Source organism: Marmota flaviventris, chromosome 11 (genome assembly GCF_047511675.1).
Source record: "Marmota flaviventris isolate mMarFla1 chromosome 11, mMarFla1.hap1, whole genome shotgun sequence".
In the NCBI taxonomy this organism is placed as follows: Eukaryota; Metazoa; Chordata; class Mammalia; order Rodentia; family Sciuridae; genus Marmota; species Marmota flaviventris.
The window spans coordinates 54,451,736-54,478,100 of NC_092508.1; the positions used below are offsets into that span (position 1 = coordinate 54,451,736).

The window sequence follows — 26,365 nt, forward strand, 5'->3', positions numbered from 1 at the left end:
AGAGCGATAACTTAATCAGTGGGGTAACCTGCTGATAAGGATTAAGTGGGTGGTAACTTTAAATAGATTGAATGTGGATGAAAGAGGTGGGTCACTCAGGGTATGCCTTTTGGGTTTTTGTCACTAGTGAGCAGAGCTCTGCTTCCTGGTAGCCACGTCCTGAGCTGCTTTCCTCTTCTGCCATGAAGGTTCTGCCTTACCTCAAGCCCAGATCAATGGAGCTGGCTGTGTATGGACTAAGACCTCTGAAATCACAAGCACCAAATAACTTTTCCTTCCTCTAAAATTTTTCCCATCAGCTCTTTTGGTCACTGTGATGAAAAAGTTGACTTAGAACATCTACCTTGTTGAGAGTAATATGTAAGAGATGCTGTAAAAGATCACTGTGCCAAAGAAAGGGCATATATTTATTAAACCATGTAAAATTTTGCATACTACATAACATACATATATGGAGAAGTATGGTCAGGCAGTGCATAGCTCTGGCTCAAAATAAGTGAGTTTGAAGCTTTTTCTATTTTCTGAAATTTGCTCTTTCTAAACCATTGCTTACCTTTTAACTTAATTAGATACAATGCCAGAGATTCTATTTAAAAGTCCAGGGGTAATACAGAAACCACCACATTAATATCATGTATGCGTAGATACTTTACTATCTTCTTTCTTTCTGGTATGTTTTTGCTTCTATACTCAATTTTCTAACACTTTTTGGCTTGCTTAATTATAACTCTTTCATCATTTTATTTCCCTCAGAAAAGGGAAGTAAACCAGGAATGGTGGCATGTGCCTGTAATCCCAGCTCTCGGGAGGCTAAGGCAAGAGGATCATCTTGAGCCCATGAGGCCAGACTAAGCAATCAACAACAACAACAAAAAAAAGACCTTTCAGAACTAAACAGATTAAATGTCTGAAACATTTTCAAAGAAGAAACAGACATGTTCTATTTGCCTTAACTTTTAAAATGACAATAGAAACCAGGGATTGTGCCACAGACCTGTAATGCTAGCTACTTAGGAGGCTAAGGGAGAAGGATCACAAGTTGAAGGCCAGCCTGGACAATTTAGGGAAAACCTTTCTCAAAATAAAAAAATAGGCTTAGTTCAGTGGTTTAATCCCAAGAACCACAAAAGATTTTAAAAAAAGATTAAAAGGAGTTTATGAAGCCAAAAAAAATTAAGCAAGTTTTATGAAGACAAAATTAGCATATGTACGTCACAGAATGGCAACCTATTACTACTTTCCGTCAAGCTGTTAACCAAGTACACAAAACCCCATGCCGAGCTCAGTGTTTTTAATTTGATACTGCAATTAAACATTTAGAATTATATTAAATTATTAACACATTTTTCTCCTTTTACCAGACCTAGAGCATTAAAGGACCATAAAGTAGCCACTGGTGCATTCTTGTCATCCTTAAATGTTGAATTAAAATTTGACTGAAAATAAAACTGATATTTAGAAAAATCTCTTAATTATATAAAATATTATCATAGACTAAATCCCAAAAATGATTCTAAATTAACTGGCAAAATTATGAAGGAATGACTATCTTCTGAATTTAGGTTTGAACTTTTTTACATACACAATGTTATTAATCATGACAAGTTATGAAGAAAAAAGTTGTGCCACATCTCCACTTTATGTGTTAGGAAAATGACATCCACACAGGTTTTCCAGCTCTTCTCTTGGTTTAACTTGCCATCAAAGCAAACTAGAGAAGGCTTATGGCACAATTGCACTTAAGACACCAATGAGGCATATTCTGTTTTTTTTCTTTTTATTTCATTCTCTTGTGCCAAATATCAAAACAAGGGACTGCGTGAAGTCTCACATACTTCTGTCCATCTACAGAACACTGAAAGCAACCATAGACCGTCTCCCTTTTTAAGTTCCCCATTCCACAGAGTATGCAAGGCCCTTTAGGAATGTTGTGATTAAGTAAGTTAACTCGGATATGAGTCCCTTCCTTGAGTGAAACATCAGTCATGCTGAGAGGTTTGTCATAGTAGTCAGAAAAAAGATCATCCAAGTAAAGCTGTGAACGAGAAATGGCATCCATCACTCTTCTATCTAAAAGGACAAACACAGAAATGTATTAGAAGTTAAAACAGAAAACAAACAGCCCAAACTGCATTTATAAATATATGACTCTAAACTATCAGTCATGAAACGATTTGGCTTTTACATTGAAATCTTTCCTTAATACATGGCATTATTGGATATTAATCCAGGAAGGAAAAAATTCATTTGAAATACTCTTCAAGAGACATACTTCTTTCAAATAGTATATTTCTCAGTCTGTAGAGCAGTGCAAACGTTGCTGTTTCTTCCCTTTCAAATCCTCCTTTTGACACTGAAGTGACACAAAGGTCTACAAAACAATTTTGAGAAGATGTTATAACTTGAACAACTCATATGCTATGGGGTGTTTTATAGGGCAATGAATCTAGTAATTCATTCCATTTTTTTAAAGCTAAATTCATACATTTTTGGAAAAAATTCATTTATATGGTACAAAATTCAAATCACATAAAAAGGGTATGCAGGATTAAGTCTCTAGCCCAACCGCACCCAGCCAGTCTTCCACCTTAGAGGCAATGTTAAGTGTCTGTGTATGCTTCCAGAAATACTCCTTATAGTTTACATAAAAGAATATCTATGTATGTATGTGTGTGTGTGTGTGTGTCTGTGTGTGTATAATTCTTTAGGACCAAATAGTTACACATTAGATACATTTCTTTAAAATATGTCTTAGATATTGGGCTCAGTGGTACATGCCGGCGATCCCAGCAGTTCAGGAGGCTGAGACAGGAGGATCACAAGTTTGAGGCCAGCCTCAGCAACTTAGAAAGGCCCTAAGCCATCTCAAAATAAAATACAAACAGGGCTAGGGATGTAGCTCAGTGGTAAAGCACCCTGGGTTAAATTTCCAGTACCAAAAAAAAAATTTAAAATTCAATAAAATATGTCTTAGAGATTATTCCATGTCAGAGTCTATAGAGACCTCGCCCTTAATGGCTTCCTAGTATCCTGATTTATGGATGTTCCCTTAAGGTTGTTTTCAATCTTTTGTTATTAGGAACAGACTATCCTTATACCCAAACTATTTCACATGTGTGTAAGTACACCTGTAGGATAAATTCCTGGAAGTGCAAGGACAAACATACTTTCATTTAAGAATTAGATGGATACCACTCTATCTTCTTCCCATACATCAATATAACTGTAAAAATCTACACTTAGTAGGTTCCAAATAGAATTTACTCAGAACGTAGTTTTGTTTCTAGGCTTCCTATTCTCTCCTCCCACAGAATTGTAGAAAAAGAACAAAACAGATCTAAAAATGTTTATAAATTATCATGGCTAGGGGGCTCCCTTCCTGGTCTTTTGGGCTATATATACCTAGACTTGGGCTGGCTGGCGGCCAACCAAGCTTAAAGACCTGTGAAATGTAGACAGCGACAGTGTGATAGGTACACAGAGCTATCACACAAGAGGACAATTCTGAAGGAAGTATCTATACTTCTAGTTATGTTTTAGGGGAGTACAGGGGCAGTTGTATCTAATATAGGTAAAACTGAAGTATGGTGCCCTGACACTACAGGCCTCTTTTTACTACTCCTATTTACCACTATCAAAAACTACCTATCAGAAGGTCGCTGATTATCTCCCTATGACTCACAGTGCAGAAAGCAGGCATCACTTTTCTATGATTATCAGAGAAAGGAGGTGGGGGAGGGAAAGGGAGAGAGAGGCTTTTCCTACTAAATTCTCCTAAAAAAAAAAAAAAAATCACTGTTTGAAGCAGATTCTCCACTCACCAAAGGCACCATCCAAGTAAATGAAGAGTTCAAAAACACTGAAAGCTATGGTTGTATGTGCTGGAAAAACAATAGCTTTGTCCCTTCCCTTGGGATTCTGTTCATCCATAAAATGAAACTATATTAAATAAATAAAAAATAAAATAACATTATTAAGGATGCTGACACGTCAGGATAGATTTTTTTGAGAAGCAAATCATCTTTTACAATACTACTAAAACAAAAAACAAAACCTCTTCAAGTAAAGAATTACCCTGCTTGAATTAGACTGTCATTGCAGAGATCCAAGTGATCCAGCAGGAACTGGTAATCTGAATCAGGGAAGACTTCTAGACTATTTTGCTTACTTTGGTACTGAAGCCAATGATTAGGGCCAACCCAAGAGTAATGCTCTCTGCAATAGAAGTTTTTTTTCTTAAAACTTCAACTCTTACGAAATAACTGTGTTGAGGTATTTTTGACCTAATCTGTCTACTGTTTCAAATCCTCCAGAGTTTTTCTGCAACTTTCCAAAAGCGTTACCCATATTCCAATAATGCTTCAGTCTGTGCCCCTCAAATCATCCAATGTTAATCAGAATTCAGTGGACAGCTGAATGTCATACTGAACAGACCTTTATTAGTAAAAGACTTGAAAAAGATTATCATTTAACTCTTACCTTTCTAACAATTGGCTTTAATCCTATCAAGGCATTATTAGGTGTCACTACATGACAAAGATAAAGAATATCATAACTGAGATCAAATTTAAACCCACGTGGGCCAGGGTTGTGGCTCAGTGGTAGAGTGCTTGCTTAGCCAGTGTGAGACACTAGGTTCAATTCTCAGCACCACATATAAATAAATAAAATAAAGGTACATTGACAACTAAAAACATTTTTAAAAAATTTAAACCCACATAATTTTCTAATTTTTTAAAGGATTTAAAATTGAATGAAGCATGCTTTGACCATTGATGATATTCATTTAGAAAAACTATTTTAATATAGAATATAAATTCAATGTTTAAAAATTCCAAGTATGAACTATATAACTTAAAAGTAAAATCAGGCCAGGCATGACAGCACACATCTATAAATCCCAGCTACTCAGGAGGCTGAGGCAGGAGGAGCCCAAGTCTGGGCCTGCCTTGGAAATTTAGCAAGACTCCATCTCAAAATAAAAAATAAAATGAGCAGGTGGTATAGCTAAGCAATAAAGCACTTGCCTAGGATGTGTGAGTCCCTGGGTTAAATCTCAGTACCTCAAAAATAAAATAATGCAACTTCAGCACTTAGTTTGTTTTCTTAAAGTAGAACTTAAATAGCAACGACAGAAATGCTGGCATGCAAATATTCAACAAGAATTAGTGCTTTACCTGCATCATATTACATATGTTTAGAATCTATGTTTTCTTGGATTTTTTTTCATGTTCTTAAACACAGTCATTACTGTGCAAAATCCTAAACCACTGCAGCTCTTTCATCTCAACATTTGATGTAATATCTAAGTTTCATTCTAACTGAGTGCTTTTTTAAAACTTCCCACAGCAACTCTGTAGCTAGTAAGCAAAGCCTAATGCTTCTGTCTTACCCGCATGGCTTCTCCTCGAATGCCAGCATGAACAGACAGGGAGCACTGTCGTGTGGTTCGAATGCTTTCCATGACCACGCAAAGCACAGCCTTTCTGCTGCTCCGTGACTGACGTATCAAGCTGTGATCGAAGTTAATTTTCCTAAAATAAAAAGAAGACAGTCATAAGATTCTTCAACATCAAATTATATATAATCCGGCACATTTTTTTCCTATCATGTGTTACTCATTCATAGTCCATCTTAACGAAATGTAAAAAAGGCAGACCTAATATAAACCAGAAAAGACACCCAAAAGAATGTGAACACCCTGGCTCTTCCTTCTAATTTCTTAAAACAGGCTCATGTGGAGTTTTATTCTCTCTATTGAGTCTGTTGGAGGGGGCTCTCTACATTTGTTGCAGACAAAGAGTCTTTTTTTTTTTTTAGTTTAATAATTTAGCCAATTTGTGTAGGGGCTTAGTGATTTTGTGGAACACTAGAAAATCTTCTTCAAACCAAATGATTCTTGGGTATCTACCCTGACCCAAAGTTTGGTATACTGTGATGGCAAAACCAGACCTGGTTGTAAACAGAAATTACCAAAAAAAAAGGTTTGGGTAAGAAACCAATGCTTGGGGAAAGTTCCCCTCAGCCACTCTTTAGGAAGCCTAATTAACCAATGGGTTAACCTTTTGGATTACTGTAAATAACTGCCCTAGGAGTTTAACTTCTCCCTCTTGAAATATAAACATCCCTGTGCTATGCTTTTAAGGCTAGAGATTTAACACATGCCTGTGAAAAGAGCCCTTTATCCTTATCTGTTTCTATAAGCATGTTTACACAAGGCCTTCAGCCCTGTAGATTAGGAGTTTTTTTCTTAAAGAGGAAAAAAGCCCCCAATGATAGGATGAGTCTAAAATGATGCCAAATAACCTATAAAAATTGTGAGAAACTGTGGATGAGTGCTCAGAATTAGAATTTGTTCCCCTCTGGGCCCACCAGCATAAAATAATGTTTGGAGTTCTCCTCTCCTGAGTGCTGCTTGCTGCTCCTCAACCCGTCTGTTTCCCGCAACAATACTACTACATTTGTAATATTTCAAAAAAAAAAAAAAATCACACAAATAAATTACATTAGTAAAATTAAGCATTCTTTACAATGAAGTTTATATATATTAAAACTTTTAATTAAAACACTGACATGCATTTGGATTATTATACTGACCGTGTAGTAATTTCTTTGAGTAATGTTGATACTTCCACTTCATGTTTGGTTACTACACCAAATGAAGCTTTTACTGCAATGGAATCTGATCCAGTAACATTAATCCCAACGTCATTTACAATATGGTTGCCTCGCCTTCCATAAAGTGAAACATCTGATTCATCTTCATAATTCAGTAATTGATAAGATGAAATACCTTTATGAAAAGGGACTAGTATTTTTAAATGCCTCCAGTTCAGCTTATATAGATTATATAAAGTAACAGGTTAATTTGCAATTCAAGATCCAATCTCCCAAATGGTAATTTTAAAAGAAGCAACATTTCAGGCCAAAATTAAAATAGCAGTTCAATTTTACAATAACAAAAAACAAATAGCCAAAATATTTCAAATGAAATCAAATTATCTGTTCAGCCAACAAAATTTCTTAAATATCAAAATGTACTAGGTTATTGAAATAAAAACAGGTGTTTAGAAGCAGTAACTTATCAAAATGTCAATTGACTTTTTAATCAAGCTTTAAAAACACATTTAATCAAGCTTTAAAAACACATTTCAGTTTACCAGGTGTAATAACTGAATTGTAAACAAAATTCAAATTATTTTTATCTGGAGATAAGATCAAATAATACACTAATTTATAGAGGAAAAAATACTATGTCGTTTTCTAAGTTGATTTTGATTAAAACAACTTATAAAATAATTAATAGACTTTAAAAGTATTCAATAAGAGATTTGATATTATATAAATTTTAGGCATTGTTCATCTCAATAATATCATTACTTTCATAATAAAAGTTGCTTTTTTTTCATTGAAAATATGTATTACTAGTATAAATAGTACATAGGACCTCTGTTTAGGTTACTAATAACAGTTCCATGAGTACTCACTCCCAAACATTTAAACTTACCAGCTGAAATTTCTCTGTCTCCTAGGAGAATATCTTTCAGTGTAAAAGGTGTTGAGGTAAATTTATATCTAGGAAACAGAAAGCATCGCTTCTTTTTTACCACCAGACTGAGAGGCTGGTATTTGTCAGCTTCACTGAGGCTTGGAACTGGAACTAATCTCCCTCCATCTCCAACTTGCTTGACAAAGCTCTTTGTAGCAGCAGCAAACATATTAATATCAAAATGTCATCAACTGCAACTCCCAGGTAACAAATCCATTTTCAAACAAGAAAACCAGGCACAAAACTAAGCTTGCTTGATCTTAATACAATTATACATGTTAAAAATACAAAGCATGCTTTCACCAAGTAGTTTACCCGTGTACACCTCCCAACATTGCCTGTCTTCATGTGCTCAGGTAATAAATAATAGATCAACGGTGTAAAATGATATACTAAAAGCAAGCCTAATTTGGAATGGCAATTTATAGCACTAAAATATACACAGAAAACTAATTCCAACATACCACTGACATCCTTGATGGGAATCATAGTTGATAGTGATTTTCTAGTAGCAATGGGCCAATTCTGAGGGAAGCAGATAGCCCCATGGGAAACGCTGCAATTTAGGCACTAACATTAGTCCTGGATACTATCTATAATGGACCTAGTCCAAAGGGAATTCCTTCACAAGTTCACCAGGCAAATTTTGGCCACAGAACAGTGGTGTTTTTGAAACTTTATGGTATAGAGTTAATGCAGGAACATTTTCCCATCTGTATGTTCACAAAACCAAGTGCCTAATATTAAATATAAATACACAGAATACAGGGAAACAAATGCCTGCAGATCTTTACAAAATACTAAATTAAAGCCATTTTACACATTTAGAAAACTATAAAATATTATGCAATGTTTTCTTACTCAGAAGCTAGGCACTCAGTCTATATAACCTGAAATGGAGTCCTGTTGCACTTATTTTGTTTTTATTTCGTCATTATTATCCTACTCAATCTGTAAAGAGATCTATAAAAGGTTTTCACTTGTTTCTAAGAAATTTTTTAGCTAAAAATACATTTCCAAAGCAAATCTGTACTAACGTTTTAATGAACATTCAAACAATGTTTCTGTGGTCCTTAAAGATGTTCACTTAAACTTAATACATCTGGGTATTAGTTGATATACATACACACATATGTGGTGTAGAGGAAGAGGGACTAGGCTTAATTCAAGCCTCAAATAATGGAAATTAATTTGATTAGATTCTTGGTATTTTTTTTTAACTTGCTTTCAAGTGTTCAGGGGTCACATGCAACCCAAAATGTACTTTTAGTAACGTCCTTTCTGGGGGCTGGGGCGGTAGCTCAGTGGCAAAGCACTTGCCTAGCATGTGTGAGGCACTGGGTAGTTCCTTAGAATTACATAAAGAAATAAAGGCGTGCTGTTCATCTAAAACTAGGGGAAAACATTTTAAAATAATAATGTCCTTTGTGAAAACAGTATTGTGCAAAATCATCTTCCAGAGGCACTAGATTCAACCCTTAGCACCACATAAAGAAATAAAAGGCACGTTGTCCATCTACAACTACAAAAAAATTTTTTTTAAATAATAATGTCCATTGTGAAAACATTATTGTGCAAAACCATCTTCCAGAACACCTTGTAAGCACAGGGAGCCATTTCTGCACGTGGAAAGCAAACATTTAGAGAGACGACACAAGTAATGTCGCAGTTTGATCCCCACAAAAGGTAGCGCATCCACCAACGCCATTACAACCAACAAAACTGGAACCTGGCCTACAGAAAGGCCTTCCTTTACACCTAACAAGCCTTGCCGGGCTCTGCTGACCCGCTGTCCAACTTGCCTCCAAGACAAAGGAGCCCGCCCAGCAGGAGAGAAGGGTCTCCAGAAGCCCCAGAGGACGCAGAGGCTGGAAAAGCCTGCTCAGCTCTCAGGAGCCCATAAATCAAGGGTCTCAAGTTTCATCGCCAGGTTCTGAGAGGTTCTCTAGCAATTTTGCATTAACATTTTCAAATCTTTCTTAAAGTGAACCTGTCCCCAGATTGTTCTCCCCACCCGCCAAATACACCGGACTTCTGGCCTCGCTAACCCTGAGCCCACAGGAATAAGCATTCTTTCCGGGTGGCAAACCACCTCCTAAGGCCCCCAAACTCAAGCTCCAGGCGCGGTGACAGTGGCAAGCAAATGACCGACCAGGGTGCCCCGGGAGCTTAAGTGGAGCGCAGGCGGGAACTGGGAAAAGCTGAGGTATGACAGAGGGGGCGGGGCCTGGAGAGAGGAGGGGCGGGGACTGGAGAGGGGAGGGGCCAGCACCGTGAAGTCTCGTGAGCCGAAGGGGGTGCAGGCCAAGCTGGGAAGAGCCGGCGCTGGGAAGAGATGGAGCCGGGAGAGGGGCGGGGCCTGGCTAGTAGCGGGGCCTGAGGTCCGGCAGCGAGGGGGTGTGGCCGGCGCCGTAACGCCGAGTCCCCGCCCTTCCTCCCCCCACCCCGCCCCGCCAGTTCCTTTCGCAAGAGGGACGCCTGCAGCAAGGAGACCTGGAGACTGTAGTGCTGGAGAGCTCCGCTCGGGGACCGACCGACGCGGGAAGCGAGGACGCCGTTCCGCACTGCTCTTTCTCGCGCTGCCTAGCCGTCCCTTCTCGCCATGTCTCAAAGCAGACGTCGCGCGGAGGCCCCGCCACTGGAGCGCGAGGACAGCGGGACCTTCAGGTTCGAGCCCGGGCAGTAGGGGCCGCAGGGCCGAGAGTGGTGGGCAGCAGAGGAGGGGGCGGGGAGCCGGCCCCGGCGGCATTCTGGGTAGAGCCCCTTCCTGTCGCCCCCCCCCCCCCACACACACACACACTGTGGTGCTCTGCCCCGCCCTCTTGGCGGCGACTGGCAGGGGTCTATGGCCCGGCCGCCGGGGTCTGTGGCCGCGCCCCGCCCCTTTTGTGGCTCGTGGCGGCGCGCAGGGGGGACGGGGTGGCAAAAGGTGCCACGCGCGGACCGGGTTGGTGGACTTGGTCTTGAGAGTATGCAGCCGTGTGCGCCTGAGAACACCTTTCTGTCCGCATTCGAATTCTGTCTATAAAGACGTCCCTCCTTCACCCTGCTAGCCCCTGCTGGGTGACTGCCGCAGCAGAGCTGGGAGACAGGTGCGCACAGGCCTTGCCAGCTCTGGTCCTGGCAGCCAGGAAGCTACAGTAATTCCCCGGTCACCATTGATAGCAGTCAAAATTGGCCCTGTGTATGCTTCTGCTTCCCTGTTTGCTTTGACACACCTTTTTCTGGTTTTTGCAGTTTGGGGAAGATGATAACAGCTAAGCCAGGGAAAACACCGATTCAGGTATTACACGAATATGGCATGAAGACCAAGAACATCCCGGTTTATGAATGTGAAAGATCCGATGTGCAGATACACGTGCCAACTTTCACCTTCAGAGTAACCGTTGGGGACATAACCTGCACAGGTCTGTATGCACAGTTAACCCCTTGACCCTGCTGGTTGGCAGTCCAGACTTGATGTTGCTTTTCAATTGGGAAAAGTGCCCCTTTTGCCAGAGACAGCTATGAGGGGCAGGTTTTAAAATGGAGACCTCATATATTAGGTTGTAAGAGCTTTTCAACTTCATCTGATTCTAATTTTCTCTTCTCCAGATACAAGGATGCTCAGATAATAAAAAGTTATCCAGGCATCCTACAAGGCTCTTCACATACTATAGGATCCTCCCAAGGTTCCTCCAAGAATTAAAAAGAAACCGGAAGGGTTCTTGGAGCCCTCATAGCTGGGTCAGTAGGTACTATCAAGTTTCATAGTTTTATAAATTATAGCAGATACAGGGAGGCATGACCCCGGAGTTGTCTGAGTTTCCCTTCTGTCTTTATAGAATTATTTGGAACTTTGGATCTCTTGTATCACTCTTAATTATGTCCACAAAAAAAAAAAAAAAAAAAGGCAAAACAATGAGGAATGTAGAAAGACTCCCATTCACTGTATTACTTAGTAGCTTCTAGTTCCTGAAACTGTACAAGTATTTTGTATAAGATAGTATCTCCTTTTTATACATGAAGAAACAGGTTCAGAGAGATCATAAATAACATGCTCCGAGTCACACAGCAGTGAAGTTTCAGAATTCAGATGCATGCCCATTTGTAAATGTGAACATTATTTTTCTCATATACCTATTTAATTGCAAACAAAAAAGTAATACTAAATTTAATTTGGAAAAATGCCAAGAAAAGTATTAATAGGAAGACTGAAATTATATCATTTGATAATCTGAAGGCATCATTTGTATGTGTCCCTGGAAATTTGGACTCCTCTATTTTCATTGAAGCTACTTTAACAAAAATATGAAGCTTTTTTTTTCTATGTGAGACAGGTGGATAAGAAGTGTGACTGCAATGTTCCTCATATAAGCCATAGTGTCAACATTGCATTATTATTATTTAAGTTGTTCTATTTTTAAATATCCAGTGGAAGTTTAAAAAGAAGTAGTCCCTCCCACCCCAACATGCTTTAGGCCAGGGAATGATTACTTGTTTCTAGGGCTGGATTTGTGGCTCAGTGGAAGAGCACTTGCTTGCCTGGCCTGTGTGAGGCACTAGGTTCAATCCTCAGCATCACATAAAAAAATTAAATAAAATAAAGATATTGTGTCCATCGACAACTGAAAAATATTAAAACAAAACAAAACACCTGTTTCTGTTATTATCCCTTGGACCTCTTCTCCCACTACCCTGTCTTCCTGTGCTAGCTAATCTGCCTCCATGGCTTCAAATACCAGATAAAGGCTAATAATTCAGAAATATCTTTCTTCCGGTCCCATTTGCAGAACAGTGTATCAACTTGTGTGCTTGTCGGGCAACTTTGTTTGGATGATACAAAGGCCTCTCAGACTCATTGTCTCAAACTGAATCCATCTTTCCCCTTAAACCCATTTTTTTGCATTCATTTTCTCTGTAAAGGCACCATAGTCACACAGTCGCTCAGTAGAAATTCAGGATTTTTATGTGGTGCTGAGGATCAAACCCAGGGCCTCACATCTGCAAGGCAAGCATTCTACCACTGAGCTACAGCCCCAGCCCCAGGGTTGGTATTCTTGATATCTTTTGTTCCTCTCCTCTCTTGTCCAGTTTGTTATTAAAATCTCTCTACTAAATAGCTATTAAGTCTCTTTCTCTCTTCTTCCTATTGCTACCATCCAGACCATCTCTTTTTTTGGATTATAGCTTCTGTGTTATAACTGCTCTTTTTTTCTTTTTAAATTTTTTGATAGATTTTTTTAGCTTTGTTTTATTTACTTTTATGTAGTACTGAGGAGTGAACCCAGTGCTCACATGTGCTAGACAAGCATTCCATCACTGAGCCACAAACCTAGTCCCTCTTTTATCTTCTTCCTGTGTAATGCCCATTCTCTACGAATGTTCTTTTCCTAGTACTCAAATTTGTCCTCCTTCTCTTAACATCCATTGAGTGGTTTCCCCATCACCCTCTGGATAAATACAAAAATTTTAACGTGACTTCTTACCTTCTTGAGATGTAGTCAACAGAAGGATTGATATCATTTGGGTACTTGATGGAAATGCAGAATATAAGGCACATCCCAGATGTATGGGGTCAGAGTATGTTTTAACAAAATTCCTTGTCAATTTTTATACATGTTAAGGTTTGAATAGCACAAGTATATATAATATCTGTGTGTGTGTGTGTGTGTGTGTGTGTGTATGTATGGATATACATATAAAACTCATTCCCCAGCCCCCAAGTTCTCCAGCCTTTTATCTCAAAATTGCTCCCCTTGAGCTCTTACACATTAGCCATATGCAACACTTATGGCCTTGATAACACTGCTTTCTTTTGCCTTTGAGCCTTTGCAGGTGCCTTTCCTCTACCAAGAATGCTCTTCCTAATCTCCTAGTTCTCTCTCCTTTACTAGACTTTCCTCATCTTTCAAGTGTGTGTTTAGTTCTCTTTCTCCATAAAACTGTTCTGAAGCCCTAACAAGAACAGTGGTACTGCTACTTTTGTGCGCTTTCCTAGAGCTCACACTTAGGCTTGGTGTAACATGTTTCAGATACCTATTAGCAGACAAAATCCCACACTAGGCTGTCAGCCATAGAAGTCAGGGAATCTCTTCAGTTCTGTGCTATGTCCCTAATGTCTATGTTATTAGATAAAAGAGTATGGTTTTTGTGTCCTCTGACATTAGAGGGTCACACTTCAATCTTATTTCCTAACATTGAGGGTTTGAACTCAGAAGGAAAAAAATTATTGAATTCACTCTTTACCAGATGCAGCTGCTTGCTGAATTCAAATATCAGTCTTATCCCTAACCTCCCTTATCTACAAGGCAAAAGATACAGATTGTGTGGAAGACATAAGGCATAAGCTGACACCTATTACTGCTTAGCCTAGCATAGGGGTTTGATCCAGAATAGGACCAGGCTATTGTGCACATTTCACTGTCCAAAAGTTCTGAAAGTTTCTTCTGTAAAGGAAATTTCTTGCTTCAGAAGAACTTCCTGCCCAGGAATAAGGGAAGAGTGAAATGCTAAGTTGTGTTTCTTCTGGAGGTGTGACATGGTCTACATCATTACCATTTGTGTAATAAATATATAATATAGAAAGAGTAAAGTTTTTTACATAGGGATGCATAGATTTAAATACATAGAACTTTTTAGATTGTGATTTTGTTCCTGTATCAGTTTCACACAGTGAATAGTTTATTTCAGTGTATAATTGCATGTAGTGTATGTTTTCAGTACTAACTGCATATATGAAAAACGTGTAGTGACTTTGTTTTGTAGTATGACAACATCTCTGTAAGGCACACATTTTCACAAAGACTATCTTTTTACATTTTAATTCAGGTGAAGGTACAAGTAAGAAGCTGGCGAAACACCGAGCTGCAGAGGCGGCCATCCACATTCTGAAAGCCAATGCAAGTATTTGGTGAGCTAAATTTCTTTGTATTCTGCAGCTCAAAATGATCATGGCTGAGGTAAGATTAAAAATGTGAACATGCTCCCCAAAGCAGCACAGTGAACAGTATCTGAGCTCTAAAATTCTATTTCTTTGTGAAAACCTATCACCCATGAAGATAGTTCTATCCAATTAAGCCCAGCAGTTACCAATTAACTGCAGCCTCTCATGAATTAGGCTTTACTTTGTTGTTTTTTAGATGGCGTGCAGCAGTCGGAAACCATAATATCTCTGGCAACTGTTAATATTCTGTATTAAGACTTTGATTATTTCTACACTGAAGAAAACAAGGTGTGAGATGGAAATAAAAATATTCCTTAGGGAATTCTCATTGGAAAGAAGGAGGTAGAGATTTCCTTTTATTATAGACTGTATACCAAATACGAGAGAATGTGAACTGGGATATCCTTGCCATGTTTTTCCAAATTGAATTTTTTTTTTTTCTGTTTTAGGTGAATCTTAAAGCATCTCATGTATAATAAAATATTATCGTTTGGTTTCTGTTAGGCACACCATGGAACATAGTATGCCTTAAATTCTTTTTACACATGAACTCAAAAATGCTAGAAGTGGAAGCTGGATGTGGTGGCTCACGCCTATAATCCCAGCAACTTGGGTGGTTGAGGCAAGAGGATTGCAAGTTCAAGGCTAGCCTCAGCAACTTAGAGAGGCCCTAAGAAACTTAGTAAGACCCTGTTTCAAAATAAAAAGGGCTGGGGATATGGCTCAATGGTTAAGCACCCCTAGATTTAAACCCTGGTACCAAAATATAAAAAAATAAAGAAGTTACTATACTAATTACTAGTAATCTTTCATTGATTTACATTTCTTTCTGATTTTAGCCCCTGATTCTACATGTGTGTTCTTCCTCTGAATTATAAAACTCAGGTTAAAACAGAAACATCTGGTCTTTGACATAAATTGTCTCAAATTGCAAAATATACACAGATGTTTAGTACATAAAAATGATTTGGGCAACAGTAAATAGTTCTTCTGGGTAATAACTTTGTCCACTCAATTTGCTACCCAGTGATAATAGTTCTATATGTCAGCAATCTAAATAGGTTCTTGTGACTTTTTGGTAAATGGATAATATTCAATAATTATTTAAAGAATTCTGAAAGTATAGTTTCAATTTGTCCCTGGGTTCAGTCCCCAGTACCCAAAAATAAAGAAGATGCTTAGAGTTTAGTCTGGTATAATCTGCTCATAACTAACTGCAAAGATCTGTGGAACTTGAAATCAGATTGTTTTTCCTAAAGCCGTAACAAGTCTTTAGGATTAAGTCTGTATTTAGGTTCTCATGCAATACTCTTCCCTTTTCCTAAGTCATTCTAAACTTTTTGGGTAATTTAGAACTAACCAGTGACATAGCAACCCTCTAGACAAGCACTTAACCCAGACAAGCCTTGGATCTCACAAGGTGATACTTGCTTCTCTGGGGTCATACCTTACAATTGATTTATGCTAGCTTTCAAGACATGCCAAATGGCATAGCAGATTTTGAGTTCTGCCTCCACTGATGATGGCTGTGCTATTTCTGTGCAGCCCAAAGGTCAACCCAACATGTTGAGCACATTGGTAGAAATGAGTGTACGGAGTGTCCTTTCTGCATATAGGAACTTCACTTTGTCAGCAAAAAAGGCTAACAAACTTTACTATATATTTGTGCTTCTTGACAGATAAAATGGGAATTACTAAGCTGTAATCAGGCCTAAAATGGCCTGATTTAATACAGAGACTTTTTCACTTCTCCATCACAATTATTTGGGTAGCTTCGGCATGCAGCATTGTAAGTGAATACTTATATCTAATCAGCCTATGTAAAGCTTGAAATTCTGGCATTTGGTAAAGAAACTTGAGGAAGTGCAATAGTTAAACCTCACTTGTCATGGAAGAAATTATTCTTCTATTGCTTAGGTGGAAGTAACCTTGGAATGCAGCTTCTTCTGCATTAGGCATTGATCTTCTGAGTAACTAGTAATTGCAAACTGCCTAGAAAAGATTGTTCTTTTTCCTTAATCATAATCCCTACATTGTTAAACCAGATTTATGTAGACCATCGATTTTATGCAGGATACATAGAACTCTTAACAGGATTATCTTAGCACTGAGCACATGATGGAATAATAGGTCTCTCTTCCACAGTTATATTGATGATCTGTGTTATCCATAGTGCCAGGCTAAATTTCCTGGCTAATACTCTTATTATATCTTGTGTAGTCATAATAGTGTACTTTGAATATATTTTTATCAAGCACCTATTATGTATAAAGCACTATGAAGCTTATGTAAGTAAATAATGCACCCTACCATCAAGGAGTTTACAATCTGAATTGGGAGAGGTTTGGTGAGGGTCAGACAAATTACTTGTATTTCTAAGGCTGTATAATTTAGGTCAGTTTTCTTAAGAAAGAGTCAAACCAAGCTTGGCATAGTGGTGACACCTGTAATTCCAGTGACTTGAGACGCTGAGGCAGACAGTCTTGTTTAAGGCCAGCCCATACAACTTAGTAAGACCCATCTCAAAAAGAGAGAAAAGAGTGTATCCCATTGGTAGAATGTCCCTAGGTTTGATCCTCAGTACTTAAAAAAATAAAATAAAGAATAAAATGTCAAACCAAATGTTATAATGGTTCAAAGGAGTGAGAGAGTATGATCCATTGGGTAAAAGGCTAGGTTTCTTAGAGGAAGTGACATTTGATATGTACAGATAGATACAGAGTTCAGATTTCTATAGAAATTGTTGAAAAGAAGGGCATCACATGTAGATATAATGCAAGAGCTTCACTTAAGTAGAAAATTTTTTCTTTTTTAGTAAGTAATTTGGGGAAATTATTTTATTGAATAACATTCAAAAATATGTTTAGCTTTGCAGTTCCTGACCCCTTAATGCCTGACCCTTCCAAACAACCAAAGAACCAGCTTAATCCTATTGGTTCATTACAGGTAAGTTGTATATTTTTTCCATACTTACCTTTTTGTCTACTGATAAAAGATAAAATTAATTGGTGGTATTACAGTGCTCAAGATAAGCCATTTTATATTTTCATGATGGTGAAATATTTTGTTTTCCAACTTATTTTATGCAGCTAACTTAGAATTATTTTCCCGTTTATTTAAGTTGTGGATTTTCTTCCATATGCAGTATCTGCCTTTGGTTTGTGAAATTCTCATTTGAAATAACAGGACCTCATTGCACATGGGTAGAGAATATTATACTTTAAGAACATTTCTTCCCATCTTTGTGACAAACCTCTTTCTACTTCTCTTGAGACAGAAGACTTTATAAAGAGCCAAAATTGGGTAACCTAACTCAAGGTGCACCCTACCATCAAGGAGTTTACAATCTGAATTGGAAGAGGTTAGGTGAGGGTCAGACAAATTACTTGTATTTCTAAGGCTGTATAAGAAAAGAAATGTAATTAATTTATTTGATTATTCTAACAAAATTATATTTACACACACACATGCACACACATATGTTTATCTTTAAATTTCTGCAAACAGAATATTCTTTTTGCAGATTATCCATGTGCTCTGTTAGGACTATTTTCCTCTCCATTACCTAACCAATCCTTTGGTCTCTTTTTTCTGCTCTATAAGTTTTTCTATTGTTTTCTTCACATGTAGCCTCATCCCAGTTTGTTTGCTGTCTCTGCTCCTCGTGAGCCCCTGACCAAATGCTGCAGGTCCAGAAGCCCGTAGGTAGGAGGGGAGAGGCTTTAGGAACTGAGGGCAGGGAGACCTGTGGGTGTCTCCTCTGATGTTCCCAAAGAGGTCACTGGTGGCCGGTCTTTCTCTGATATCAGCTCACTATTGCTTGAAAGAAGAATGCCATTCATAGGACAAAACTGCTTCCATTTTAGTATTGTAATATAAAGATGTAAAAGATGGGAATGTTTATGGGACATATAGGGTCTTTCCTTCTTTTCAAATATATGACTAGAAATGAGATTGAAATCAAGAAGAAATAAAATTTGTGTGATTAAGCCATTGCACAGTTGAATTTTCTATTAATTTACTATTAAAGCTTTATTTCAATTTTATAGGAATTGGCTATTCATCATGGCTGGAGACTTCCTGAATATACTCTTTCCCAGGAAGGAGGACCTGCTCATAAGAGAGAATATACCACAATTTGCAGGCTAGAGTCATTTATGGAAACTGGTACTTGTTTCTTACCATTTAAGACATTTGTAATATTTTCAGATGATGAATGACCATAGAAATCTTTGTTGTTATATCTTCCCAAAAATGTCTGTGGGGAGAAAAATTGATAAACTCCTATACTACTATCTCTAACTTTCTAAGGTAGAACTTAAATATAAATATTTGGTCTTGCACATCTGTAATCCCAGCAACTCAGAAGGCAGGAGAAATGAGGGTTCAAGGCCATCCTCAGCAACTAGTGAGGCTCTGTTCCAAAAACTACAGAGGGCTGAAGGGGTAACTCAGGGGTAAAGTAGCCCTGGGTTCAATCCCCAGTTCCTCCAATAAAAAAAGGAAGAAGAATACTCATGTTTCTTAATTTGATGTTTCTAAAAAAATCATAAGTTGTTAATGGAAAGATGTATTATTGGCTCCATACCTTAAATAATCTTCATCTATGTATTAGTGATTTAAATAATTCATCTGGGAGGAAGAACAGTAGTAAATCTCTTAAAGTTTCAACAGATATTCTAGAAAGTAGGACTAGAGAAGATTACATTTGAAAAAGAGGTGATTAATAAGAAAATAGATGGCCCAAAAAATGCAATAAGATAAAAAATAAATAGAAATTGTCTTTTGGAATTATAGTAACTTCTAAGTTGTAAAAGACATAAACTGTGAGGAATAGCAGCCACTTAATTAAGTACTAGTGAGAATTCTTCTTTATTACTCTGGCATGTTTTTGTTATTTTCAAAATGACCGAAAGTAGACTTTTACCTTAGCTAGATATTAGTTTCAAGTAACAGGCACTGTCTGCCTTGAGAGGTGATGTGGCCACTGCAGAAACCACTAGGCCAGAAGCAGTGCCTCTCCTTTGGGTTCCTGACGTAATCCTTTATTTTCAAAAATGAAGCAAATTACTTCAGATTTTTAATTTACAAAGCAGAATATGAAAGTAGCTATTTAAGGTATCTTTCTTTCAATTCCATCATTTTTTATTCCCTTCTTATTCATGTTAAGGAAATTCTATATTTGTTAGTATAGAAGATTGTAAATAGATAATGGACATTGAGAGAGGGATCATATTAAAATATATTTTGGTAAATAAATTGGTCACAATTAAACCAAATACTGTTCATTAAAGTTAGGCAAAGGGAAGAATAATTATTAAAGAAAAACAGAAAGTATAATTATTAAAGAAAAACTGTTAAAGAAAAGAACTACCTTCAAAAATGTAAAGAATTAATAGTCATTTGAGGGCTCGAGGTGTAGCTCAGTATTAGAGCACTTGCCTAGCATGCATGAGGTCCTGAGTATAATCCCCAGCACTGAAAAAAAGAGGGGGAATAAGTATATATATTAACGTGTGTGTGTGTGTGTGTGTGTGTGTGTGTTTTACAACCAACAAAAACAATAAACAAAATGTCAAGTGAGTAAGAAAATACCCTAGAAGATGAAAAACATAATCCCTTACACATTCAATCATCCTCTGTGGACACTGATTTCCTTTCTAAATCTACCATCTTTTTTTCTTTTTATAGGAAAGGGGGCATCGAAGAAACAAGCCAAGAGAAATGCTGCTGAAAAATTTCTTGCCAAATTTAGTAATATTTCTCCAGAGAACCACATTTCTCTAGTGAGTATTAAGCAGACAGTTATGATGTTAATTTGATTAAGCTTTTCTTGCTTTAGGAATATTTCCTTAATTTCTTGTTGGATTGATACTTCATTGTTGCAATTAAAAAAAAAAAAATCTTTTCATCTTTCATTTGCACACCATGCCAATTTTAGCTGCTTTCTATATGTGAGCCAGAGTCACATGAGGTAACCAGGTAAGAGGACTTGAGAGACACAGTCAATTCAGAATAATAGGATGGGATCTAAACATGACAGCCCCAGCTGGGGTTGTACCTCTGTGGTAGAGTGCATGCATAGCATTTGTGAAGCTCTGGATTTGATTCTCAATACCAAAAATTACTGAAGAATGAATGAATAAAGTGATAGTCCAGTGGTGCTATTTTTGCCTTCAAAGCAACAGCACTTTTCCATTTTTTGTTGGTCCATTCACTTATCCACTCAACAATCATTTAGTGTGCTCCTACTGTATGCTAAGGTCTGTGCCCAGTACTGGGCTACAGTGAATGAACAATTTCTACCACTAAGGAGTTTATAGCCTCCTAAACAGGGAAGAATATTACAGATGAGTCCTTACAGAGGGCAGTCTGGGAACATGGAAGAAGGTATCTGATCTAGACTGTGGTTTCAGAAAACCTTCAAGGAGGAAGAGAAACCTTTGCTCTACATACAAAAAAAAAAAAAAAAAATTGTGTGGTTTTTGTTTCCCTGATGGGCCAGGGGCCCCCTCTATGTCTCCAAAGTTGCCTCTTAGATAAAAGGCAGCACCATCTTGGTCAAAAGAGAATTAGAAAAATAATTCATTAAAGGTCTCAACAACTTCCAACTCCAATATTGACAAACAAAAGTATTTTTAAATACTTAACAATGTATTTTATTTATTAGTGTTGTTTTTTATTTTTCATTTCATGGTATTTGTTAAACGGATGTGCATGTTAGCATTGTCTAGTTTAAATTAGAAAGATAACCACATAGTACCAATTTAAATATGCTTTCTGAAGTATTAAATGTGAGTGCTTGTAAGTATACTGATACTGGTGTTAAAAGACAGTCTTTAAGACTACAAATCTTCATCTCTATTTTTCAGACTAATGTAGTAGGAAATTCTTTAGGATGCACTTGGCATTCCTTGAGGAATTCTCCTGGTGAAAAGATCAACTTACTGAAAAGAAGCCTCCTTAGTATTCCTAATACAGATTACATCCAGCTGCTTAGTGAAATTGCCAAGGAACAAGGTTTTAACATAACGTATTTGGATATAGGTATGATTTTTTTCTTTGGCTTATCCCAAGATGCATTTCTTTTTAAAATGTGTTTGAAAAACAAAAATTTCTGTTATAATTTGTTATTTCTAATTATAGGATCAAGGATTCTAACTATATATAATTGCCAGACCAGTATTATATATAATTGAGATGTCTTGATTCTTGTGGATAGTAATAATAGCTAACATACAGTTTCAATAATAAATGTCAATAGCTGAAAGTTATAGTTTAACTGTGTGCCAGCCCTGTAGTAAGGACATGTATCAATTAATGAATCCTGAAACTAACTCTGAAGTGAATTCTATTATTCTTACTTATGAGTGAAGAAAGTAAGGCAGAGAAAGGTTGAGAAACTGACCCAAGACCACATAACTAGCCAGTGGTAGAACAAGATTAGGGGAAGAGGGTCAGACATGATGGTGCATACCTGTAATCCCATTGACTCAGAAGGCTGAGGCAGGAGGATCACAAATTCAGAGCCAGCCTCAGCAACTTAGTAAGCCATAAGCAACTTAGTAAGACTCTTGTCTTATAATGAAAAATAAAATGGGCTGGGGATGTGGCTCAGTGGTTAAGTGCTCCTGGGTTCAGTCCCTCATACCAAAAAAATAAAAGATTAAAAGAAAAGAAAATTAGGGAAAGAGTTCCAGCATATTCACTGGCTGTTATACTAGATCTGTTGGGCATTTGGCAATTAAAAAGCACTCCCATTTGTAGTACAAGTATCAAGTCTGTGTGGGCCAAACCATGTGTCCACTTAATCACTGAGTGCCATTTCTCGGCAGTAAATGGGAAAAAGTCAATTTGTAACTTTATTCCATCCCAGCTATCATCTATTATATTTTCCTTAATTTGTGGTCTTTTATATAGACAAATATGGACAAATGAGAAAGCAAGTCAGTGTAGAGTTTATTTTAATTCAATTTGTAAAGCTAGTTGTGTGTATGTATATGTCACACATTTGGTATCTTGATTTAATATCAGCATAACAAGTGAAGAATTTGATATCCCTACTCCACTCTCAGTGAGATGTGGGAACTCAGCTGTCAGAGATACTAGCACTGGAAAATTAGAGTGGTCAGGGGATGAGAGAACTTCTGATATTCTCTGCTACTTTGGAATTAAATGATGAGTCATGCAGTGTCTTGATAAGCCAAGAATGATGCAGAACCGGGAAAATTAATGAAGAAAGATGGTCAGGAGAGATGGCTGATGGGAATCCACTCATTTAGCAAATATTTATTGATGTTTGTAGTTTGTTGAGAGTTTGGGATACAGAGATAAATGAGCTATGTCACGAATAGAGTTAACTATGGAAGATACAGAATCTCTGAAAAGAAGGAAATTTGAGATGGATATTTTGGATCGTGAATTAATTCCTTTGAAACTCTTATGAATTTTAAGAACTAAATCATTCTTATAAATGTAGAACAAGGGGCTGGGGTTGTGGCTCAGCTGTAGAGCACTCGCCTAGCACATGTGAGGTGCTGGGTTTGATCCTCAGCACTACATTAAAAAAGTTGTGTGTGTGTGTGTGTGTGTGTGTGTGTGTGTGTATATATATATATATATATATATATATATATATATATATATATATATAAACAAGCTTTTGGCTAACTTTTAGGCAGCTATCTTCAAAGAAAATAGATAAATGACCAACAAACCTATGAAAAGATGTTCAACATCATTACTCAACTGGGAATTGCAAGTCAAAACTACAGTGTGGTACCACTGCACACTATATAGTCAAAACAATGGAAAATAGCAAGTGTCTGATGATGAAGAGATTGGAATCTCATACATTGTTGATGGAATGTAAAATAATTTAGCCACCATGGGAAAATGTCTTAGTTCCTTAAATTAATTGCCAGCAGTTTCACACCTAGGTATATAACCTACAAGAATTGAAAACTGGTATTCAAACAAATAACCAGTACACACATATTCCCAGAAGCACTATTTGCAAGAGCCAAAAGTGGCAATGGTCCAAATGTCCACCAACAAATGAATGGATGAACAAATGTGGAATATCCATTCAATAGAATATTATTCAGCTGTAAAAGGGAATAAAGTTCTAATATGTGCTACAACATAGAAGATAGTGAAAAACATGCTGAGTGAAAGAAGCCAGAAACAAAAGGCTGCACATATTCTATGATTCTGTTTATATTAACTGCCCACAGAAGGGTAATCCATAGACATTAAACACAGATGGTTGGTTGCCAGGATTGGGGAAGAGGGAATGGAAAGTAACAGTTTAAGGAGTTCAGGATATCCTCTTGGGGTGATGAAGATGTTTTGAAACTGGCTAGAGGGACTACTTGGACCTCACTATAAATCTGCTGAGTGCCACTAAATTGTTTATTTTAAAATGATTGGTTTTATGTGAATTTTCCTTAAATTTAAAAAGATGGTAGAACTAAAAAAAAAAATGTCTCTTCACTCACTAAATAATCTTACTTTATCTGGATATTCTTCACTAAATTGACTAGCTAAAATAGAAACATTTAATCATGACCACTTTGAATGAATAAGTCATAAATTTACTTCTTAAGAACTCTTGCCTCATTTTACCATCTTCAGAAGAATGAGAAGAATGTGCATTTCCTGGGTTTAAGTGTTGTTTTTAAAACACCATAACTGAGATTGCACAGACTTAAACCCTAAAAATAGGAAGGCACAAGAGAGGTCTTTCCCTGAACCAGGTCTTTTCTTGTTGAAATGCCTACTGAAAATGACTTCCAATGGGAAAGAGCCTCTCTAGTCCTCTAGCAAATGGTTCTTTCCCTCTTAAGAAAGTTGCTTATTAGTACAGTGCTTTCCAAGCCTCGTTCAAATAGTCACATTAGAGTTGCTTGGGAGCTTCCTTGAAATGCAGGAGCCAGCCACCTCCAGCCCCAACCCCATGCTTCTGATAGAATGGGCTAGCATTGAGTCCTAAACACCTGTGTTTCTTTGAAGTTCTGTCAGATGGTTTGAAGCAGTATGTTTGAGAACTGCTATGACTGAACAACCATTTCTGTTGTGAAGCTGGGGATTAAACCCAAGTGCTCTCCCACTGAGCTACATCCCCAGCCTTTTTTATTTAATTTTGAGTTCCCCAACCTGGCCTTGAACTTGTGATCCTCCTTCCTCAGCCTCCTGAGTTGCAGGGATTACAGGCGTGTACCATTGCACCTGACTCATTCTATGTTTTTTGTTTATACAAGCATGACAGAAATGATGAATGAATGAAATAGTGTACCATGGGTGAGAAAGACCAAAAAAAAAGATTGTTTTTATAAAGGATCTGCTTTCTACAGTTGGCACTAATCATCATGTTTGCTTGTGTCATTACAGAAGAACTGAGTGCAAATGGGCAGTATCAGTGTCTCGCCGAACTGTCAACCAGTCCTATCACAGTCTGTCATGGCTCCGGCATCTCCTGTGGCAATGCACAGAGTGATGCCGCCCACAATGCTTTGCAGTATTTAAAGATAATAGCAGAAAGAAAGTAAACTTAGGGCATCTTAGAAAGTCCTTCAGTAGCACATAAAAAGTTTCCGTCACTCCTTCCCCAGTAAAACTTCTACTGTATTGTTTGAGTTTGTGTGTTGTTTCCACATCTCTTCGGATTCCATCAACACTCCAGATTTAATTATCTCCTGGTAGTTATTACTAAGCTCTTTTTAATGGCTTCAACTTTGTATTGGTATATTGTTTTTATAAACTTTGTACCACGAACCAGAGCAGGGCCAGGCAAATGGGAGGAAGAAACTGCATGTTTGATAATGATGATGAAGAAGAAGAAAAAGAAATAAAACTACTGCTAGCAACAGTCTTACTGGTGCTTAAACAACTTCTTTTTTTTTTTTTTTTTTTTTTTTTGCGCAAGGCTTCGTAACGGGAATTTGAAGGAAGCCCTTTTAGGTTTAGATGTTGAGAGATGGCATTAACAGACTTTTACTGAATGTGATTGTTAAATTTCAGGGAACATGATTGGTCTCCTGTGTATTTGAAACCATGTAATAAAGAGCTGTTGTTATAATGAGGTTCTGCTCATTTTATTAAAGAGCTACTGACTTGACTTTGGCCCAGTCTTATAAATAATATTTTAATATGGATAGTTTGTTATTTATATAACTCAAAAAGTCAAAGGTAAAAGAACCTGTAGCCTAAGCAAAATATATATGTGATAAATCACTTCCTTATTTTCTGTAAGCATATGCAACATTGTATTTTGCCTTGACATAACCATTCTTAGATGAAGTAGTAGTTGAAAAATCATTAATGGCATTACCAGACAACCCCAGAACCTTTCCAGTTCATTCAATTCCACTATAAGAATATTTGAAACAAGACAATGAGTGATTAATAGAAGGTAAGTCTCACAAATTTTGATTTTACCCTCCGTATTTTCATATACCATCTGTGACACCTCAAGTCTCATCTGTCAGTGCCAGCTAGTTCAAGCTTTGTAAATGAGAAGGAAGTCTTTTGGCCCTGTGTCCAGAGCTCAGGAGAGCCATGTAGATAGAGAAAGCAAGCTATGAATGATGACAGGAAGTTTTGACTATCTCAAGTGTTAATCTAACAATAGATAAGATAGAGCAGGATTTTGGAAAAGAATCATACCTGATTGGAACCCTTTAAGAATAATGAAACTACATTACAAAAGAAAACTAGTACATGTAACTTATTTGAAGTTCTAAAGAGCACTCAACATAGTTTCACATTACAAGGTACATATATATCAATTACATCATGGAAATGTTGTTGAAATGCCTACTGAAAATGACTTCCAAAATGACTTCTTTTTGGTGAGGTTAAGGAATGAGTTAAAGACTGTTGGCAAAGTT

General features: G+C 37.3%; 2 protein-coding genes across 9 annotated transcripts; one reads left to right on the top strand and one right to left on the bottom strand.

Moving 5' to 3' along the window:
- Positions 1-1,777: 1,777 nt before the first annotated feature.
- Pjvk (pejvakin) lies at positions 1,778-10,118 on the bottom strand. Of its 6 annotated transcripts, none has more exons than XM_071619031.1 (7): positions 10,043-10,118; positions 7,508-7,575; positions 6,598-6,793; positions 5,393-5,534; positions 3,822-3,939; positions 2,273-2,371; positions 1,778-2,070 (listed from the first exon to the last, which is right to left on the bottom strand). In XM_071619031.1, exons 4-7 carry the CDS (start codon positions 5,462-5,464, stop codon positions 1,778-1,780), a joined length of 582 nt encoding a protein of 193 aa, XP_071475132.1. In that variant the 5' UTR covers positions 5,465-5,534; positions 6,598-6,793; positions 7,508-7,575; positions 10,043-10,118. The 6 variants fall into 6 exon arrangements, with proteins under 6 accessions (XP_071475132.1, XP_071475130.1, XP_071475129.1 ...); XM_071619029.1 differs by lacking the exon at positions 10,043-10,118 and adding an exon at positions 9,642-9,702 and having other exon boundaries at positions 7,508-8,105; XM_071619028.1 differs by lacking the exon at positions 10,043-10,118 and adding an exon at positions 9,598-9,653 and having other exon boundaries at positions 7,508-8,105.
- On the top strand, positions 10,021-25,554 carry Prkra (protein activator of interferon induced protein kinase EIF2AK2). 3 transcript variants are annotated; one of them, XM_027946076.3, is made up of 8 exons: positions 10,021-10,216; positions 10,787-10,956; positions 14,360-14,441; positions 17,342-17,420; positions 18,524-18,641; positions 20,166-20,260; positions 21,347-21,521; positions 24,867-25,554. In XM_027946076.3, exons 1-8 carry the CDS (start codon positions 10,152-10,154, stop codon positions 25,022-25,024), a joined length of 942 nt encoding a protein of 313 aa, XP_027801877.1. In that variant the 5' UTR covers positions 10,021-10,151; the 3' UTR covers positions 25,025-25,554. The 3 variants fall into 3 exon arrangements, with proteins under 3 accessions (XP_027801877.1, XP_027801878.1, XP_027801879.1); XM_027946077.2 differs by lacking the exons at positions 10,021-10,216; positions 10,787-10,956; positions 14,360-14,441 and adding an exon at positions 14,502-14,816; XM_027946078.2 differs by lacking the exons at positions 10,021-10,216; positions 10,787-10,956; positions 14,360-14,441 and adding an exon at positions 14,846-16,263.
- Positions 25,555-26,365: the final 811 nt, after the last annotated feature.